At 39.0% G+C, this 20,275-nt stretch overlaps 1 protein-coding gene across 23 annotated transcripts in view; it reads right to left on the bottom strand.

Moving 5' to 3' along the window:
* The window catches only part of PLEKHA5 (pleckstrin homology domain containing A5), a 991,819-nt gene that overhangs the window by 445,579 nt on the left and 525,965 nt on the right, over nt 1-20,275 (bottom strand). For all 23 annotated transcript variants that reach the window (XM_069228492.1, XM_069228488.1, XM_069228489.1 and 20 more), the window contains one exon: nt 15,857-15,929. In XM_069228492.1, the coding sequence (XP_069084593.1) occupies nt 15,857-15,929 (73 nt within the window). The remainder of the gene's footprint in view (nt 1-15,856; nt 15,930-20,275) is intronic.

Genomic DNA, 20,275 nt, shown 5'->3' with positions numbered 1-20,275 from the left:
TGTTCTTCTTATACAGTCAGGGTTTGAGGTGGGGTGCCAATCTAGATCAGAGGTTCCTTTGTTGAAGGTTTTGGTGATTTTATTCCTGATGGAAAGTGATTCTTTTCCACATATTGATTTGCACAAGCAGCTTGAAGGTGCATCTTTTGGCAACCGGTAATCAATGTAGGGCCCTCAAGTCAGGGGAGATGTGGGCTTATGGCTTTACATGTAGGAGTAGTCTAACAGCAGAGTTCACTGTAGTTTTTTCAAACTGATAAAGATGATCAATGAGGCCACTGGCATAATCAGGTTTAGACATTAGAAGAGAGATCGTAACTTGGACCTTGTGTGGAAATTGCAGGTGGAGGAAGATGGGTCACAGTTTTCATAGTAGTGAAGCTTGATCTTGCAAATTTGTTACCTTGGGCATTCATTGATAATTTGAAGTCTATGGTAATTCCAAGATTTCCTACTTCCTTAGAAACTTTACGAGGTGAACCCAGATCGTCAGGCCAGATGCAGAGTGGGTCATAATTTTCCCAGTCGCCGCACGTGAGTATTTCAGGTTAGGAAGCATTCAATTTGAGGTGGCTCCTTGTCACCAACTAGTCAACAGCTCCGAGGCAACTGAAGGTGTTTAAGTTATCAAAGTGCTTGGGGCTTGCCAGTTTAAGAAATATTTGTATGTCATCTGCACGATTATAGCATATGGGCTGAAATTCACTGATCATTGCCAGTAATGACTTCATGTAGATGCTGCAAAGCATGGGTGAGATGATAGTGCCTTGAGGGACCCCTGCTTTTGTGAAATATAGTTTGGATGAGAAAGGGGGACTATAGAATGCATTTATTCTGTTTTGAAGGTAGGATGTGATCCAGTTGAGAGCAGTCCCCTCTATGCCAGCTTCGTGAAGTCTTTCTATTAGTGTGTCATGATCTACTGTGTTGAAGGCAGCCAAGAGGTCCAAGAGAAGCAGTGCAGCAACTTTGTTCTGGTTTACTGTGTTTTTAAGGTCATCCCAGTTGGTAATGAGGGCAGATTCTGTGCCTCTTCCTGGGTGGAATTATATTTGGGAGTCAGGAAGTATGGTGTTATCTTCACTGAATTGCTACATCTGGGCAAATGCTGCTCTTTATTATTTTGTCCAGGAAAGGTACATTTGTAATCGGTCTGTAGTTGCTAGGGTTATGTGGTCCAGGTTTGTTTTCTTTAATAATGAGCATTTGTAGGACCTTTTCTTTTTGTTTTTAAAGGTATTGTGGAAAGGTTCCTGTGATTAAAGAATTATTAATAATGCATCTTACTGGTGTTGCAGCAGAGGCAGTTCTTCAAGATTTGTGGTGGATAAGAGTCAGAAAGGCAACCAGCTGGCCTGCTTGCTTTGGCTAGATCCATAAATTCATTTTGTGATAGCTCTCTGAATGAATGCAGCGACTGGGTTAGCCTACTCTTGGAGGGGCTTGTTGGAAAAGAGTTGGTGCTGGTGTTTTTCCTTTGTTTTAAATAGGGGTCCAAAGTGTCTGCTTTGGTTGTCTTATTATAGGCCACTTAGTCTGCGAATTGCTGAATAATGGGATGAGTTCCTTCTGTGCATTGAGGTTTAGAAAATTCGGTGAGAAGTTTATAAAATCCTCTATCTGCATATTTAGCATTTTTAATTGTCTGAATTTCACTTTTGTTTTGTTCTTTTTTTTTGTTAGTTTTTGTGATTGTTGACATGTATGTTCTGGTAAACTAGTGTAGGTGAAGTTTGTCTTGATTGCTGTTTGTTTTGCACCAGATGTGTTGCAGGTTTGCAATTTGTTTTAACTTTTTCAGTTCTGTATTTCTCCAATGTGCTTGTTGTGTTTTGTCCTGTTTTGTTGTTCTTACAGGAATTAAGATATCAAAAACTTCATGTAGACACTCAACGTGTTTGGACAAATCTTATTGTGTCTAGATCTGTGTTGGACGTTTGTTGTGTTTCTAAGTATTCAAAACTAAGTTTGATCCATGGTCAATAGGTGGATGCATTTAATGTGGGCTTAGGTCTGTAGATTTGTGGTGTTTTGTGTTAAAAAGCTACAAAATGGTAACCAACCATGTGACTGGAGTAATCCTTTGAAAGGTAACTAGTGCTGAATTCGCAAAAGTGACAGCTGTGTCCAGCGATGTGTATGAGTTAGTGGACGATTTGATGCAACTATAACTCGCTCCCTCGCCATGCACAGGGTTGTCATCAATGATGTCAATTCAGCTGTCATTAGTAATGATCCCAATGGTGTCACTGAACATATCATGAGGTCATAACCAGTGCATGGTGAAGGCATGAGTTATAGGTACTTTGGGGCAAGAGTTAAAGTTATATAAAAAAATAAAAAAAAGGTCTCATTCTTTTCAAATATAAGTGCTACCGGGGAGTTGGTGCAAACAGTTTAGGGAGAGCAGCCCCCCTCCTTGAGTCCTTAGAAGGCCACAGGGGACCAATACTCCTCACTCCCACACCCCAAGATCAATGCATATGTGGCTACTAGCTAATGTGACGGAAGAATTGTTGTCCACATATCAACAACATTCATACAGTAACAGGTGTGTCACTAGACATGCCCCCACTTCCTTTGTCTTCAAGATCACGCACTCTTTGGAGTGCAAGTCTTCTGTGTCCTCTCCTCACTTTAGAAGCCTCCTTCCAAGACACACCCTGCATTATATAAGACAAACGTTTGTTTTTAATCATACCGCCAGTGATAATAGATTGACAGAGAACCAAATTACGAAGGCGTGTATTGTAAACCTGGGCAGAGCTAGCCCTACTCCGTTCCTCTCCAAAACAGGGTGCTTTTGGGAGGTAAAGAAGAGAGCAAGGACCCTTTATTTGTATAGCCAGCTTGTGTACACTCAACCTAAGTGTCCAGGGGACACCCTTTTGGTGGTAGAACAGTGATACAGGGTATCCTCTAGGCTAGCATCATTATGGCAAGGCTCCCACTGGCAGCAGTTCCTTTACCACAACAAGACAAGAATGTGCTGCAATAACAGCTGCTGGAGCTATACAGTTTCCGAAACCTCAAGGGGAAGTGGCCTATTGAAAACCCAATCCCAGGACAATCTACAATAAGCATTGACAAACTCAACTGGTTGGCCTTGAGAAGCTGGTACAACGTTTTTTGTTTTTTTTTATTGCAAGAATATACTACAAAAATAAAATGAGGAAAATATTGAGACACGTAAATGCGTCTTCCTTGCTTCCAATAACATTTTAAATTAGCATTTTACTATTTATAAAAGAGAGAAGAATAAACCACCACCTAACAAAGCATTTGAGCCAGAGGTACCATAATGCTACAATGTCACTCAAACATGTTATAACAACCTCCAGAACGTACAGGAAAATAAAAGGCCTCATGCAGTTTCAGAATCTAGCACTGATTTTAGCTAAGTGCTGAATGACTATGGTGTGGAAGTTACCTACGGCTCTACTGCTCCAAAGATGGTGTACTGACCTGTTCAAATCGTCTGAAACTGAATTGGCAGTCCACAGGAGGCTGCGCAATAGAGGATGAGAGGAAGACCGGCTACTTAATTGGGATGCCTACTTAGAGAAGCTAGAGGTAAACTCAGATGACTGTCCCCAATGAGGTGGGTGGAATCCTTATGGATTGCTAGCCACAATGGGTACACCACACACCACGCTCAAATGTTTATTACCCACAGATGGGTGGAACAAAATACTGGGTTCAGATGGGTTTGGGTAGGACATAGACTGCCTAGAATGACAGGAGTAGGGTCTTGCTGACATTATAATGGGACATGCAGGAGGATCCAGAGGTTGCAGGGGGAGGGATGGAACCAGAGTAGAGTTAGCAACGCACACAAGTGATTAGGTTGTTGTTCTGATATGTGTTTGATGTATCATGTATCCTGCACTACAATACTGTAATTGATCCCCTACCCCTTTCTTCTGCTGGGTATTTTTGTTGTATACGATCTCTGAACACACTTTATACTTGGAAAATCAATAAACACATTTAAAAAAATCCACAAAGGAGTGCAGGCAAGATAAATGGTGGGTGTTTAAAGTTAATAATACATCACACTTTAAACCACGGTTTTAACTGAAAAATTAAGTATTTTTAGGCAAATGTGAACAACGTGCACAGACACTCAAAGTGAAAGTAGCCAATAGGCAAAGTGGGGTGACCCACTCATCATGCTTCAAGCCATGGTGGGCAGGAGCAAATGTGAGTGAGTTAAAATACAACAGACAAAGCCTGCTGAACAAAAGCCCTCTGTGCATGCATCCTATATATGTATATATCATTTTTTTAAAGTCAGTCTGGAGAGACAGCCAACGAGGTCTCAAAAGTCGGACCGAAAAAGGTATATGTGGTACTAAATTTTCTGCCCACACAATTCAAGTGTGATGCATGTACAGTTATTGGTGCATAAATGTTATTAGAAGTCAATGGTCTGGAAAAGGCGGGATAGTCATCTTTTTTTTTTTTGCAGTGGAAGCGTTTTGGGTCTCCAGAGATCAATTAGTGTAATCTAACCAGGAATGAATAAACCATTCCGAACTAGAACATTGTTTTCGCCTGAAATCACTACTCCAAATACTTAGAGAACTGGTTCTTTTCCATATTTACAGAATCAATGCCCTACTATTTGAGAGTCCCAAAACTAGTCCTGGACCTCCTCATCCTAGGAGCCAAGAAATGTGATTATGTGAAACCTTTCTCTGGCTACTTCTTGTGGTCAAAATGGTTTAAGTTTGACTGTATACTGAACAGAGCTTGCCTACTTGCACCACAATCTTTACAGTGCTGGTGACCACCCACTAACAGGAGTAAATACCATTTGAATCGGAATGTGTCCTGAATTAAAACACATAACACTTTAAAATATGCCTACAAAGACACAACAGAATGCACGAGTCCTGAATCACAAAAAGCTACTACTTGAGCAGAATCCACAACACAAAATCTTCCAATAAACATTTCTTTTAGACACTCACAAAATTTCGCTAACCAAAAGGCACCTATTGAACCCATACCGTTTCTCATGAAATTTGTTACAAACTAGCAACTCCTTTCAGAATCAAAGCAGATATGCAGATAGGAGGGGCGGGGTCGGGATGGGTGGATTTACACAGCGCCTGCACTCCTTTTAAAGAACTATCACCAACTGAGTTGAAGGATGTTGTCAAAGCTAGCAGTCTAGCCAGTTGCCCTTCTGGCCCTTGACCCCCACACATCTTAAAACATTTTTCTAACAACTTCAGGGGCCATCCCAGTCAGAATGGTGACCAACAACTCCTTAACAACAGGAGTTTTTCCAGAAGACATAAAAAGGCATGAAAACCCTCCACTGGGTGCCAACTTCCGGAAGATATCCTCCTTCAAGGGTGTGGGGAGGGCAGGGGTGTGTCTCATCTGAGCAGTCTGATTCAATATTTCCGTTTCCCTCCACTCTACAAATCACCCCAAACCGTTTAGACTACAATGGACTCCCAAACATGCTATCCAAATTCCATTTTATCTTTCTACATATTAATCAAAATAACAGACAAACATGTCCACTACTCCCAGTAACATCTCACATCTTCGTAGTAATCCACTTCAATTAATCTATCCCTGTTTAAAAAAAACACTAGAGTAAAGGTATGAGATCTCAGGAGCACAAATGTAAAACTAATCCTATGAGGTAAAGAAAGCACATATTACAAATCTCCTACCTATTGACTGCTAAATTTGAATTCCGGAGTAGCATGTTACTCATCGTAGAGCTCTTCAATCCCTTATCAGGGGTTGTAAGAGACATATAAATACAATTTACAATTATACTTAACCATGCCTTCTGTCATGCACCTCCAAAGATCTGGAACTCATCCAGAATTTGTTTGACTTTCTCCTTTACTACAGACCTCAAGAAAATCCTCAAATCTTCAATTTGAAAAATAACAATTTATCACTGATACCAAGCCTTCCAATGCCTGTAGTTATACTTTCATTCTCATTAATTTCCTTAACACTCCATTCCTTTGACTGACCCTGCATGATTTGGTTCTGGTTGATCAAATATAGCTCCATTGCACCTGTGAGCTTTATAAATACATACATCAAAAATGTGGCAAATAAATTCACAAAAAAGAACTACGTCACTAGAGGTCCAATCCAAACAGTCACAAATGCCAGTGTGGTTTTCCTTTTAAAAAAAAAACACATGACAAAAATACCAATTTTATTGTCAATAAATACCATTAGCTAGCATGGGAGGTCTCGTCATATTGCAAACAAACCTGAAGATGCTATAACCATACGCCAAAAAGGCAAAGTTGACTAGCTCTCCAGTGGGGGCATATCTTTTGATAACCAACATGTTTTATCAACTTTGCTAGACATTAGACAAGTACCCTAAAAACGGATCCTTGTTCGATGTTGTGTAATGAAGCATGAGAACAAAGAAAAGAGAGGTGCTTCAATTACTTACTTTTGATGCTAGGTTAACAATGTAAGATGAGGACCTTTCCCTATAGTATTTGCCTGATTTTAGGAATAAGGGATCAGAAAACGCAAATCATCCCTTCCACTCAAGATCAGAGTAACACGGCCAATGATGCCAAGGCCCTTAGCTGCTGAGGTGAGCAGTAAAGTCAAATAGGGTGCCCCTCCCTATGCAGACTCCTCTAACTGTTGCACTAACAAATAGAGATATTTCATGTCACATTAATGACTGTTACAATCAACCAATGGCTGATGATTGTCAACTGATAAACCCATAGATGTCACCTACAACAGCCACTGGCTCAGAGATTGATCTTTGCCTCTGTATTTATGACATTAGCTACACATTAGCTACATCTTACTATAATTAGACCTACACAACATAAAAGGGGCAGTTCAAATGTTGCTATTGCTACAGTTATCTCTTCATGAAAATAAAAAGACCCATCCATCATACCTCATGACCTTAGATGACATCCCAAATGACATGTCAGGTTGGTTAAGATAGGGCAACAACCTCAATCAGTAAATAGATGTGCTCACAGATACTACGTAGAATTATGTCCACAAACTTAGCTGGAAAGCTCATTTGAAAGTGCTGAAACAATGCCCACAGAAAAACTTATGATCTCTCACTAATGTAATGCCCAAGTTGACATTTTAATAAGTAAAAAGACTAAATATACAATGCAATATACCAAACAACATTACAGAGGTAAAACGGAGAAGACTTCAACGCTGCTGTTATATACATTAAACACCCCCTTGAGTCCTAACACCTTCCTTCAATAAAGAATAAACATGGTTAGGGTTTAGCATTAATGAAATGAGAAGACATTAACAAATTAATTACCGGTTGTGCATTCCTGTACACAGAAGAGGGAGCAATGTGTGTTCACCTCCTTGGCATTTTGCTTTAAGCAGGCTTGCACTCCCCTTCTCAGCCAAGACAACAGTGATGCTATACAAGCTCACATTGCAGAACATGAATGATCTAGTCATGAGACAGCTTGCCTAGGCATTCTACCAGCTAAAATCTGTTTTTATAATTCAGCAGGATGGAAGCACTAATGTAGTGCAAGATTCATAACAACATGTATATAAAGTTAATCAAACAAGTAGTGTGACACACCCTTGATTACTCAGTTCACTAAGACTGGCAAAGAAAAGTCTAACTGTGCTAATCACCATCCAGTTTCTCCATTAAAAGTTGATCTTAAACTCCTAATTTTCATTCTTACAATAATGTTGTGAAATGTAATAACTAAGCATATTAATTTCACACAATCTTGCTTTATCAAAGATAATATTGACAGTAGAAATATTCACTCTCCCTATCTCATCTGGGCAGAGATTCTCATGTTCCAAAGATGATGGTGGCCAGTCGTGATGGAGAAAAATAATTTGATATTCTCATGTAAATATTTCTTTGAGTGGGTTACAGAGCTGTGACATTCCATTTAATATTATTGGGTTCACTGCCTACTTTCTTAGAAAAGGAAGTGGCAAAGTCCAAACTAATGTGTAGGGATTGTTTTGCTTCAAACCATAAACAGGAACAAGGCAAGGGTGTCCTAGCTCCTCTTTACCTTTTAGTATAGCTCTTGAAACCATACTTAACCTTATGCAGAGGAATGCAACTATAAGATTGTTTAAAGGAAGGAGACAGCAATCTGGAAAGTATAAGCAAATTATGTTTTTTACCACTTTCAAACCAGAGCATTCTCTGCCCTGTGCCTTTCATCTAACTGATCTGTACAACTAGGTTTCTGGCTATAATTTGAATGCATCCAAAACACAGGATGTCTGTGACTGTCATGTCAGATTGTCATACTGAGCCTTCAAGTCTAGAGAAGATGCTAAATACTTGGTCATAACCTTGTTGCCTTCCATTCTTAAGGCTGTGTACTCTTATTTGAGTCCCATCCAAATGCAGGAGAATGTTGAAAGATATGTTGGCCAAGATGTCTTCATTTGGGATATAATTAAACAAAAATGAATATTAACCTTTCTAAAATCTTTAGTTGTATAAATAACATCCTCCTCAAGAACGACCTCTATTTGAGCTATATAATTATTGGTTATTGTTCTAGGCCCAAACGATGCAAAGCAGTACAAAGTAAGGGAGGTGGTTTTGGGGTTCTGAATTTGTAAACTTCTAAACAATCCTTGATTTTGTTGCAATTGTCGCAGTGTCTCTTGAATGTCAAAAATATGTTCTATTTCTGGATAGATAGGGATTCTGATACACTGATATCGTTACTATTCTTTCTTTTGTGAAGTCTGGCAGAAAAGTTGCAGGACCTTTCATTACAAAGGTAACTAACGACCTTTGCACATAAGGTTCGGAAGCACTCTTTAGTTTCTGTTAACCATGAAACATGCTTGCATTTTCAACTAAAAATGGCTTGGCGATCCTGGATTATAGCAAGTTTGAAATGATGGCTATTTCGTATAGAACTCAAAGTTTATGATGACTGTCTTTGGTTCAAACTGAGCACTGACATTTTGAATTGGAGGAGTGCTTTGCTGATAAATTAAGCATAAAGTTCATGGCAACAACTTCACTAAAAATAACTGACTCTGGATAGAGCAAAGGAATGAAATATATACTCCCTTACCTGAGCAGGCTGTGAAGTTACTGACATTTTTTATTTCAATGGCAGTAGGAGAGAATGTCATTTTAGCAAAAATGATAAGTCACTTTTAGCCCTACATGGTAGTCCGAAAATGGAGGTACGGAGGGCATGCTTTATTATAGCAGCTAGATCACCTTATGGTTTAAACAAAAATACCCATAATCTATTAATGAACAGAAACTCCTAAATGTAGGCAAGTAATATTTGGTGAGAGCAGAGAGGAATACCTAGGGCTTACCAGAGGTAAAAAGAAGGAATCCAACTTATGGGCAAGTAAGCAGTCATTAGGGTCAGGCAAAGATCAATGACACTAAGGAATAAATACTGATGGCAGCATTACAGGCAGTGCCCGTGGGCGCAATGTGTGTGTGCCCTCGTTTTCTATGCCCCGGGGTACTGCTGTATTACAGAACGGGCTGCAGATGCCTTTGTGGACCCTTCTGTAAAGCTACTGGTACAGGCACACATAGTTACAGGCGACATCTTAAGAGGGCATTCCCTCATTTGCATGGGGCCATGGCCCCACGCAACTGAGTATCTAATTTTCCTCTGTCCCTTTGCCAAATTATGAATGTGTGTGCAGAGGAAAAGAGGCCTTCAGGAGGCCCACTAAGTGCACTGCCCTCGGACAGCCATCTGGATGGGGTAAAGAGGAGGGGTCCCATTAACCTTCCAGCATCCTGCTTGCCGGTGGATCTCTGCTTCCTCCTTGATGTGCAGGTGGGTATTGCCTGCACTTTGAAAGACGAACTAGCAGCATCATTCAGCCAGTTAATCTTTTATTAAGGAGCTGCCCCGGGGCAGGCGCGAGTTCCCACATCTGTTTAAATATGCATCCTGTAGCCAACAGGGGCAGACTGCCCGTTCTTTAACACAAGAGCAGAAGAACTGGGACTGAAGAATACATTTCGGCTACTACATTTGAGATTGAAATTGCACAACTTAGCCAAGATCCAACTCAGTTACCTTTCCCATTCATATCCTTTCTTGTGGACACCTTTTGAAAACTACTGAGATCAGGCTATCTACATTTCTAGGCAAACATCAATGCCATACAAACAATGAATGCTTCTACAATGGTCATTTCTCTGGCCAAAACAAGTGGGTCACGTTACTGAAGAAATCTTTCTTATTTAATTTTTTGCTTTTGTTAACGCAAAATGACAATTACAAATTTATTATTGAGTGTTTATGTGTTATAATAATGAATTTGTAGAAAATGGTTAACGTAGGAAAATTAATGTGCACGCTTGAAATTGTGACCTCGGAGAATGGCCATCAGAATTCATGAAATGTACTAATAAGTGACTAGCATACATGCAATATAGAAAACGTATTGAAATATTTAGTAATATGTCATATTGAGAGTTATAACCCATGCCTTTCAATAATTGTAGGCCTTAACTTAGCGAGAGCCTTGACCTAGTCTTGCCAGGCCTCATGCAGAAAGCTGAATTTCTTAGCATCTAATAGAAATGTGCTTACGAATTGAACTGACCGTGAACTGCTCATTGTTTTATAAAATGCTTAGCCAGACCTTTTTGTGGGAACCGACGGACAGGAGAGGATGTTCTTGTAATTGTAACAAAAAAATGGCTGACTGGAGAAGAAGCTGCAACATTTTCGATACCTGACAAGTCGGATGATGAGGCCATTGTAAAGCGGATCAATCAACGACATGAGAAATGTGAAATATTAGAATACGTAGATTTGGAATAATACAACTACTGGGTAGAGTCAGAACTTGTGATTAATTGACCAATTGGAAATTGGTGGATAGTCTGGAAAACTTCGATATAACTAAGTGTCAGAGAGAGGAGAGTTCGGATGTTAGATGCAGATGCTAGATGTTGGGGAGCAAGACTGCGGGATTACTGAGGCGATTTGAGATTCTGTCATTGGGCTCATACTCTTGAGAGCCTTATGTGCCACTGATCTACTGATGACCTGAAGACAAAGACTGAATCTGTTGCTGATCAATACCGAGAATAGGTAGATGTGACAATATGACTGAACTATAACTTTGTGCCTTTTCTTTCTAGGTACCAACTGCGTTATCTAAATAGCATTCTTAGCTAGATGATTTGCCAAACATTCTTGTTCTAAATTTGTTTTTGCATGAAGTCCCACACGCTGATGCTAATCTGGATTAGATGAGGATTTTCTTATATGATGACTGACAGATTTAGAGACAAATGGTTGATGGACTGTTTTGCTGAACTCTATGAATAGCTGAACTCTGAATAGAGAAGATTTATTACCTTTGTTCTTCCTGTTGACTTTTGCTAACGCATTAGAATATGTTTTGATGCAAGTTTCGATTAGATTATGTTTTTGGTGTCTTATAATAAACTAATATGGAAATTTGGTTGAATTGCGTTGAATTAATCTCATGATTTAGAATTGTAACTAACAGGGAAATAGAATCACAAAAACGTATAACAAGTTGTGGTTATTCATGACTGAAAGGTCATGGTGTGTCGTGTTCTTTGATTCATTATTGATGATGACTAATGCTTATTGAGTTTGTGTATTGATCATTTAGGGTATCAACCATACCCTAGCTAGGATACTCCATGCGAATCAAAACGTTCATTGACCTTTGCGCGTCCCCTTGTAAGTTTACTTATTAAGGACCAGGCGCGTTAACCCCATTCTTTGGGTTCACATGTCAATAATTCATTTGTATGTTTTGGTTCAGAAAAGTTTACAATATCCAGGATATTTCTAAAAGTGTCAGATATGTAAGTAGGAAACATCTCACTGAATATGTGTCTACAGCAAGATTAATCACAAATTATTAAATAACAGTAGATGCTTAAGTGAATCAAAAATGAAAATTCTCTTTTTAAACTAAGGCTGCAGGAGTTATCGTTCTACAGGACTCTGCTCAGCATTTGTAGAGGTCACTATAATAAGTGAGAACATGCATGCCTGCCATTCAATGCTTACGATTAAGTGGCTTCTTTGTGAAGGGAACTGTAATTTTGAAGAAAGTTATCTACTGGGACATAGGCCACATGCAGAACATAAAGGTGTAAGGAGGTTGAGATGGACAAACTGGCACAACGGAGGGTGCAAGCTAGGTATAGAGAGGACCAGTGGACAAGACATATGTCATATTATGAATTGGTAGCAAAGATTTTGTCTGCTGCTTCGCTCAAAGGAAGATCTGGGATGGTGGTTGATTTCTGAAGGAAAAAAATCTAATATATGCCTTATCTGCTGTTCACGGGGTATAGGAAAGTATGGGGTGATCTTATTCTTCCACGAATTAAGAGACAATGAATAACTACTAATAGGCCTTCTAGTATGATATACATGGGAGCAGTCCCTCTTGGTTAAAGTGGGCCAGGGGACATGGGTCAAGAACCCTATCTAGTGGGTGCCTGCCTGACTCCAGAACCTGTGTAGGTGATCTTGTAAAGCACTCCAACCCTACAACTGTGTTAATGGAATTAATTTGTCTTTGTTTCTGCTACTTTTAGGGCCACCTGGAACTAAGCAGAATTGAGTGCTAACCAGCATCTACTCTTCCCACAGAAATGGTAACCTGTTACAGACCGTCTTGGCTCTCACTAGACACTTGAATCAGAAGCAAGGATCCCAACAGCAGGGAATTTTGACCACGCAAAAAAAACTAAGAAAGGTATGTGTGCTGCAACCGGAATCAGCAAAGCTTAACAGTTTGTTTTTTTAATAAACTCAGGAGAGTCCTGGTGCTAAGCCATAATAATAATGTATGTCTAGCCCAAGCGTAGATTACCAGCACATGCTAGAATAAACACTGAATACATTGTGATAACACCTAGGATGAACCACTGGCAGGCACACAAAAGGATCACTGGGAGCATATCCAGTATAAGCCCATACAGGTTCCTTGCAGACCAATAGTAATTCCCTCTTCTGGGAAATCTCTTTGCAAATTAAACAATACCAAGTCCATGGGGATAACACAGAAATGTACTTAAAAGGAGGTCAATTCATCCCATACCGCTGGCTGGTAATGTTCTAGTACTACTACATAAAATGGCTCACACTGATATGGAGTCATCAATAAGACTCTATAGTGAAATTGTAATTGGGTCTGCCCAAGGATTAACCTAGGCTTTAGTATGTTAGTCTTTCTGTACCTGTAATACCAAATTAGTCTATCACACTGAACATCTTATTATTGACTGTCCTTTGTCTCTTAAGTTAAGTAAATGGGTTATGTGCCCACTGTAACTCTGCTCTGAAACTTCAAATAGTAACATTGCAACTGAGCTACTATTAAGAAAGGAAACTAAAGATACTGACGGATCTTGCATGTTTTCTTAACTTCACATAATGGGAATTTTCTTTGACTGGTCTTTTATGGCTGTGTGTGTAAAAACAAAAGTCATCATGATATAGAATTAATTTTAAATATACAGTTTATAATGAAATCGCTTTAATGGTGTGTGTCCTTAATACACTAATGCATTATTGTCATTATTACTTATTATTAATCGATGTAAACTCTTTCCAAGTGTTCCCAATGTAAACTAACCACACACAAAACATGTGCTAGGAATTCCATCAGTCCAAACGGAACTAAACCAGGCCAGCTACAGAAACATGGGATCACGACGGGTGCATGTAGCATCATGTTGGATTCCTTGAGTCCACATTTAATAAATGTACTTTACGTAGTGTTAAACTACTCTGCTTTCACTGTCCCAGCAAAAGGAGGTTACCACAATATCGAACACAAAGAGCACAAGTACAATTGTGAAAGCAATTTAACATTAAAAGAAGTCTGGGGTTGGACAGTGACGAGGGAAAACACACTTGTAGTGTTCTTACTGAGATGCTAAATGAGAATTCAGAAGTAAATGTGCTTCGTAAAATCTACTCGCTTTTCACTAGTAAAAAAATGTGCTCTAAAAAGGCAGCGTAAGCTTTTAAACAGAGGTACTCCAATGATGTGCTTAGTGTCTTAAGTTTCCTTGAGACGAAAACTTAAATCGTACACTCCAGTGGACGGTTTAAGCTTGGTTTATAAGTGTGTTTGACCGCCGAGTTTAGCAAATTAATTATCTCAGTCGTGTTAAAATTAACTGGAAGAAGCCTGTGGGCCAACTTGTGCAAACGTTTGTTTTATTTCTAAATATGCTACAGTTTTGTAACGGCCTTTACACCTTCTGTGGCCACATCATTTGAAAAGCACGTTTTGATCTTGATAAACATACGTAGTTTGTTTAACACAATTGTTAAAGTCGAGACAAAATATAAATAACGGTCCCATAAACGTATTTAGCTGTAAAATATTTTTTTGTCTGCAACAGTCTCTGCAATATGTCTTTATTTACGTGAAGTCCCTTAAGTATGCACCAGCGGCACATAAGTATTTGTATCATAACTGGACTTTCTTTGGTGCTCAAATATGTTTTCCAAAGTCAAGCCTGGCTCACGAGGGTTTAACAATCTTCAAGGAAATGATCATCCCTCTAGATTTATAGTTAGCCACTAAGAAGTTTTAAAACCGAGAAGTGGGAGTATCAATCAAACATCACACTTCAATCAGGCCAACTACAGTTTAGAAATCAATAACTGATCTCAAAAAAGCTTTCACAAGATACACTGTTAAAATAACTTGATTGAGTATCTTGGACGATATGTTTTCACTCATCCTTGCTCTTTTTATTGTCAATACATATGTACGCAATTTGAGATCACCTTTATTTCTATGTACGAACAGACGCGATTTATAGGAGTCTAATTAATACATTATGGAATTTGTTAAGTATAAAGCAAGGCATCTCTCTCAGACCCGAGGTCAATATATCTATCCTACCACTACCTATGCCTTTTGTATTGTATTTCTTAGATTACATTCTTCAGTGTTATTCAGATGAGATAAAACCTAATAAGTAGTTGGATGTTTTCCCAGATACATTTCCTATTAAATGTTAGTTACAGAGAGGTTTCTAAAGTACTGAATCAAATCAACTCTTTCGTAACTTCACAGCACTACAGTTAAACAAAAAATGGCAATGCTAATAGATCTCACTTATAAAAAAAAGGGCCTCCTAAGTCATTGATCGGTTTAGGCACTAAGCAAATCCTAGCAAGATTCTGGCACACAACTAAGCCTGTCAAGCCTTCTGATGAAGTATTGCAGTGCAAATAGTTCATCTCTAGAGTTAGTCCAGCACCAAAGCCCTTGCCTACAAAGGTAACCTGTGATATTTCAAGTAAAAAATGCATGTCTGCAAGCTTTTGCGTAGTGCAATAACAATCTACCTTTAAAGGACTATGAGCTTTAACATATCTGTTTCTTAATAAATAAATACTGCCTTGTCATGACTGTTTTTAATAAACACATCGGACTAGCGTAAACATTCTGACAGTAGTCCCCTTTAAATTGTTTCCTGAAGGCTGGACACACAAGGAACTTTTCAGCAGGTGCTTTTAAATCGCACATTTCTGAAGTTATTGCTAAACATAGCGCCCTGTGCAGCCGCACCATTTGCACCGCCCAAAAGCCGGCCCTGCCTTTGCAAGTTGACGCACTATCCTTGAAAGCCTTTTTCTGCTGACCATATTTTAGGTACAGCGAATGCTACGCTGTCAAGACAGATCTAAAAAAAAAAAAATTAAGTGGTTAGAGTCCATTTGGAAATAAGGGGTGTCCATGTAACAGACACTCTTATTGCTCCCGTAGCAACGATCGTCCTAGTTCGTAATAACATCAAAATCAAAATAATGGCCTTTGCTAGTACTCTTACCTCTATAATAAAACAGGCAAAGATCGGAAAGCACAAACCAACGTTTCTTCCACAGTTTCATCCCAGAGCCATCCTGTAAAAAAACAAAACGTGAGCAGGCATTCACCAAAACCTATATGCAGGATCACTTCTGCAGATTGGTATCTGTCAAACCTTAATATCTTAATTACAGTTTACACATCAAATACAAGTATGGTAACCTGGTAATATATGTACTCAAGGCCACTTGAAAAACCACGGTTTTGCAGCTGTTGCATTTTCCACTTGGACTTAATGCATTTGTCACATATTGTGATGTCTGCCGCATAATATGCAAATTTCAGCAAAATAATTGCTTCTAGCTGCTCAAGCACACACAAGATTACTAAAAAAAAATGTGTGCATGTGGTGCAGCGCAGTAGCAAACACTTTGCAAAGATTAAATGACTACCTTTTAAGTTGCTGATTGGTCTGTTCAGATGTTATGTTGGGATTAAGGAAGTGAAACATTTGCCCAGACACTTAATGTCCCCAGTTAATGGTTTGGGGTTTGTACTGCCAGAAAATCCTTACATATTAAAATACAGGTCGAATATTTAAATGCAATTCAAATAGGTTTGCACAAATTATTGCCTCTTTGTGATAAAACGGTTTGCTTTATTATTCATGTAAATTCATATTGCACCATAGACAGTGTTCACAAAACATCAATTGATTCAAGAGGACACTCTTGAATAAAACATTTCAAATAGTTTTGCTTCCCTTCTTAAGCCCCGACGTGTGAATCATACAGTGGCTAAGAGACAAGTCATTTATACATATGGAATGTACAATTCTGTTCTCAAGACTGTTTTAAAGTTAAAGAGGTGATTCCGGAGACCCATTATGTGGATGCAGAGTAAAATTGAAAACATGAAAATCAATTCTAAAGCATAAACTAGACATGCAAAATGAATGAGGTACACCCTTTATGACCAATAGTGTGCAATTGCAGACATCCTTTCCGTGGGCACAGCAGTGTGTGTTTCGTAGAGGATACTTTCTATTGGGAACGAGAAAGGAGACTATTGAAATGGAGTTCCAATGATCCCATGAAAAACAAAATATTTTTTTGTTGTGGAGTATCTTTTTCTATGAGCTGGTGTGTGGCGCTTGGTGCTCGGGAAAATTGTTCACTTGGTTGTTGATAAGACAAACCTGACAGACGAGGTCTAAGACTCCGGAGTATATTGAAAAGTGTAATGAGACACTTGGTTTTTGTTGTAATTTGTCTATTTAGTTGACCAATCGGGCGTGGTTGGTAATTCGAGTTTGCATGTTAAATTAAGTGTTTGGGAATTTTTGACTGAGATTTGTCGAGTTCTATGTGCACGAGGACTGTCTCCATTGATCAGTTGGCGGTGAAATTTGTAGGCCGAATTCTACTTGCGAATCGGGGGAACTGATAAAAAAAAATAACTGCAAGAGCGAAAGCCGACAGTGAAATTGAGAAGGTTTCTAAAGCAATTGTGTTACCTTACCTGTAGTCGAAGAGGATTGTGGGATTTTCGTCACTTCCTGATTATCGATTTTTTTAAGAAAAAATGAAACTTTTCAAATTTTTTAAAAGTGCTCTTAGAGGAGATAAGTTTATTCCGGCAAGGGAAGGAGAAATGTGTCCGCCAGAAGGTACTCCGGCATATATTGTAATTGAGGAGAAAGGTACTGAAGCATGTCTTTTGTTAAAATATTGGATTAAGATCACAAAAATGGAAGGTTATTTAGCTTTCCCTGAAAATGGTACATTTAATTTGAGAATTTTGGAGAATTTGAGGCAGAAGATGTATAGTCTGAGACTTCCACCAAGACCAGCTCAGTTCAAAGCCTTAACGATCTGGGAGTTAGTATCCAGACAGCAGCAGTCTTTTAAATTTGAGAGAAGAATGAGTAGGTCAGCAGAGTCATTAGCGGAAGCTAGATGGGACAGTGAGCAGGGACAGTGGAGACTCTATACTCTACAAGGGATTAGAGATTGTTTCCAGAAATGTCAAAAGACAATGAGAAAGAGACACACAAGATTTCAAAGAAATCTAAAGAGTTCTTCAGCAGTCGAAGAACAGACATCAAAAGAGCCTAAAAGAGTTTTGTGTAATGATGATGAATCAGACGATGAGGTTATTACATAGATTTTGAGGAATCGTCCACCACCATATGTGGCTCAAGAAGGTTCAAGTACAACTGGTATAAATCTTACTGCACCAATACCAGCTGTAGTGACACAGTTCAGTTCAGAGTGACCATAACACAACTGAGAGTTCTGTACTGGTTAATCCTAATGCGAATCAGAGTTCAGGACTGAGTTCACAGAGCTCAGGACAGACTAGTCCTTTAGAGCAAATACCGATGCAGAGTAGCTTTAATAAGTCAACAGACAATAGACAGCTACCAGAGATTAATGCTCCTGTGATTTATCCAGATGTTCCGACTGCGCAAACAACTACTAATTTGGTATTATCTTCGGGTCAGAATACACAGGAGCTGAGAATGATTCAGAAAGAGCCTACTACGATATTATTACGACAAATGCAGAATACAGGAATAATGTAGTCTCAGAATATAGAAACTAGGAGCCCAGATGCAATTTCAGTATCAATTACATTTGGTCCACCTATGCCCTTATATGTTCAGGGCAACAGAGGTGTAGCGAATCAAGGAGTTCAAAGTCAGAATGGAAACATTGGGTTAATGTCATCTATAGGACAGACTCTAAAGAAGTCAATATCTTTAATATATTTGACTCCTGGTAGAAATTCTGAAATAACTGGATCATGCAGTGGCCAGGAGAGGAGATTATTAACTTCTCAATGTGCGAGTTCAATGCACCAGCAGTTAACGAGTGTTCAGCCTGACAATATTTTATTAAAGGGACTGACTGCACAGGAAATAAAATGGTTAGAAGATCGGAGTATTTCAAAAGTCCCAGAGAATAAAAGGAAATTAAGTTTTAAACAAAATGAGATTGTCAATGAAAGCAGGTGAACTTATTGAAGGGACAATGAGAGTAAATAGACTTGAATCATATACTGAAGCCCAGTTGAGATATTTGTGTCGATTAATTATGGAGGAAGCAGTTGAAGTGCATCAGCAATTACAAGAATTAGCAGACAAATACGAAATAGATCTTACAAAAACAAAGAACCTGAAGAGAAGTTATAGATTACATTTTGAGACTGAAGATTTTTACCACATGAGGTCTGCAGGGATGAAAACACATCTTAGAGAGTTACTTGAAAGAGAGCAAATCTGGAGAGCATTAGAAAAATGGGAAGGCAGATGGGTCAAGAAAAGAGAAAGGCTGAGGAAAGGTTGAGATACTCCTCTTGTAGATATAACGCAAACAAGAGAATGAGTAAAAATTCTGCCTTGAGAGAGACTCCAGGAGGGAATTTTGTACATGTACCTTGGAGCAGAAGTGATATTTTGTCATTTACAAATGATTAACCCAGGTTGAGAGACAAACCAGTGGAATGGTATCAGCAGACAGACAGGTTTGTGAAACTTGCAAAATGCCTGTGGGAGGACTTGAATACTCATTTTGAGATACTTGTTCCAGCAGATTTGTGGACTGAGTGTAAAAGGAGTGTAAATTGGCCTACAAGTGAACCGCAAAGAGATCAGAAAACAGGTGCACCATCTCCTGAAGTAATGAAGTATTACTATAAGGTCACTGACTTCCTGAAGACAAGGATTTTGCAGAAAAAAAATTGATTGGCAACGCATAGATAGAACCGCTCAGGAAGGGACAAAATCAATTAATGCGTAATATGAATAGTTGTTAAAAGCATTTACAATGCGATTGCAATTGTACAGAAACAATTGAGCCGAAAGACCTGATTCATTTTGAGTTCAGGTTTGTCGAGGATTGAGATCAGAGATTAGCAAGCAAAACCGATGGATGAGATGTTGCAGTATGCAAAATACTGTAGTGATGAGATTTAACTGAAACAAAGAAAGTTGAAAGAGTAAGCAATGGTGATGCAGATTAAAGCTGCACAGACAGGGATTCAAGGAAATTTTCAGCAGCAGCAGCCGCAGGGAAATGGTATGTTTCAAAATCAAGAAAGAGGTATAGGACGTGGTGGAATGACACTTCCCTTTGTTAACTGAGGTGTGGATTTGAATTCAGTGATGATGCAGGGAGAGCAACAGGGAAAAAGAATGTTACCTTGTCACATTTGAGGGGCAATTGGACATTGGAAACGGCAGTGCCCAATGCTAAATTAGGGAGGTGTTGTTCAACAGCCAAATAGTATCAATACTTTTCAGAGCATGAGAGGTCTAAGAATGAGAGGTCAAATTCAAAATTTTCAGAATGATGTAAATCCGATGCACAGTTTCCTACCCTTACAACCAATGCAGCATGTGAAAAATGTACAACTGCAGGTACAAATGCCCCAAGTA

This window comes from Pleurodeles waltl, chromosome 4_1 (assembly GCF_031143425.1).
Source record: "Pleurodeles waltl isolate 20211129_DDA chromosome 4_1, aPleWal1.hap1.20221129, whole genome shotgun sequence".
Taxonomy (NCBI): domain Eukaryota; kingdom Metazoa; phylum Chordata; class Amphibia; order Caudata; family Salamandridae; genus Pleurodeles; species Pleurodeles waltl.
This window is presented reverse-complemented; position numbering and strand designations above follow the sequence as displayed.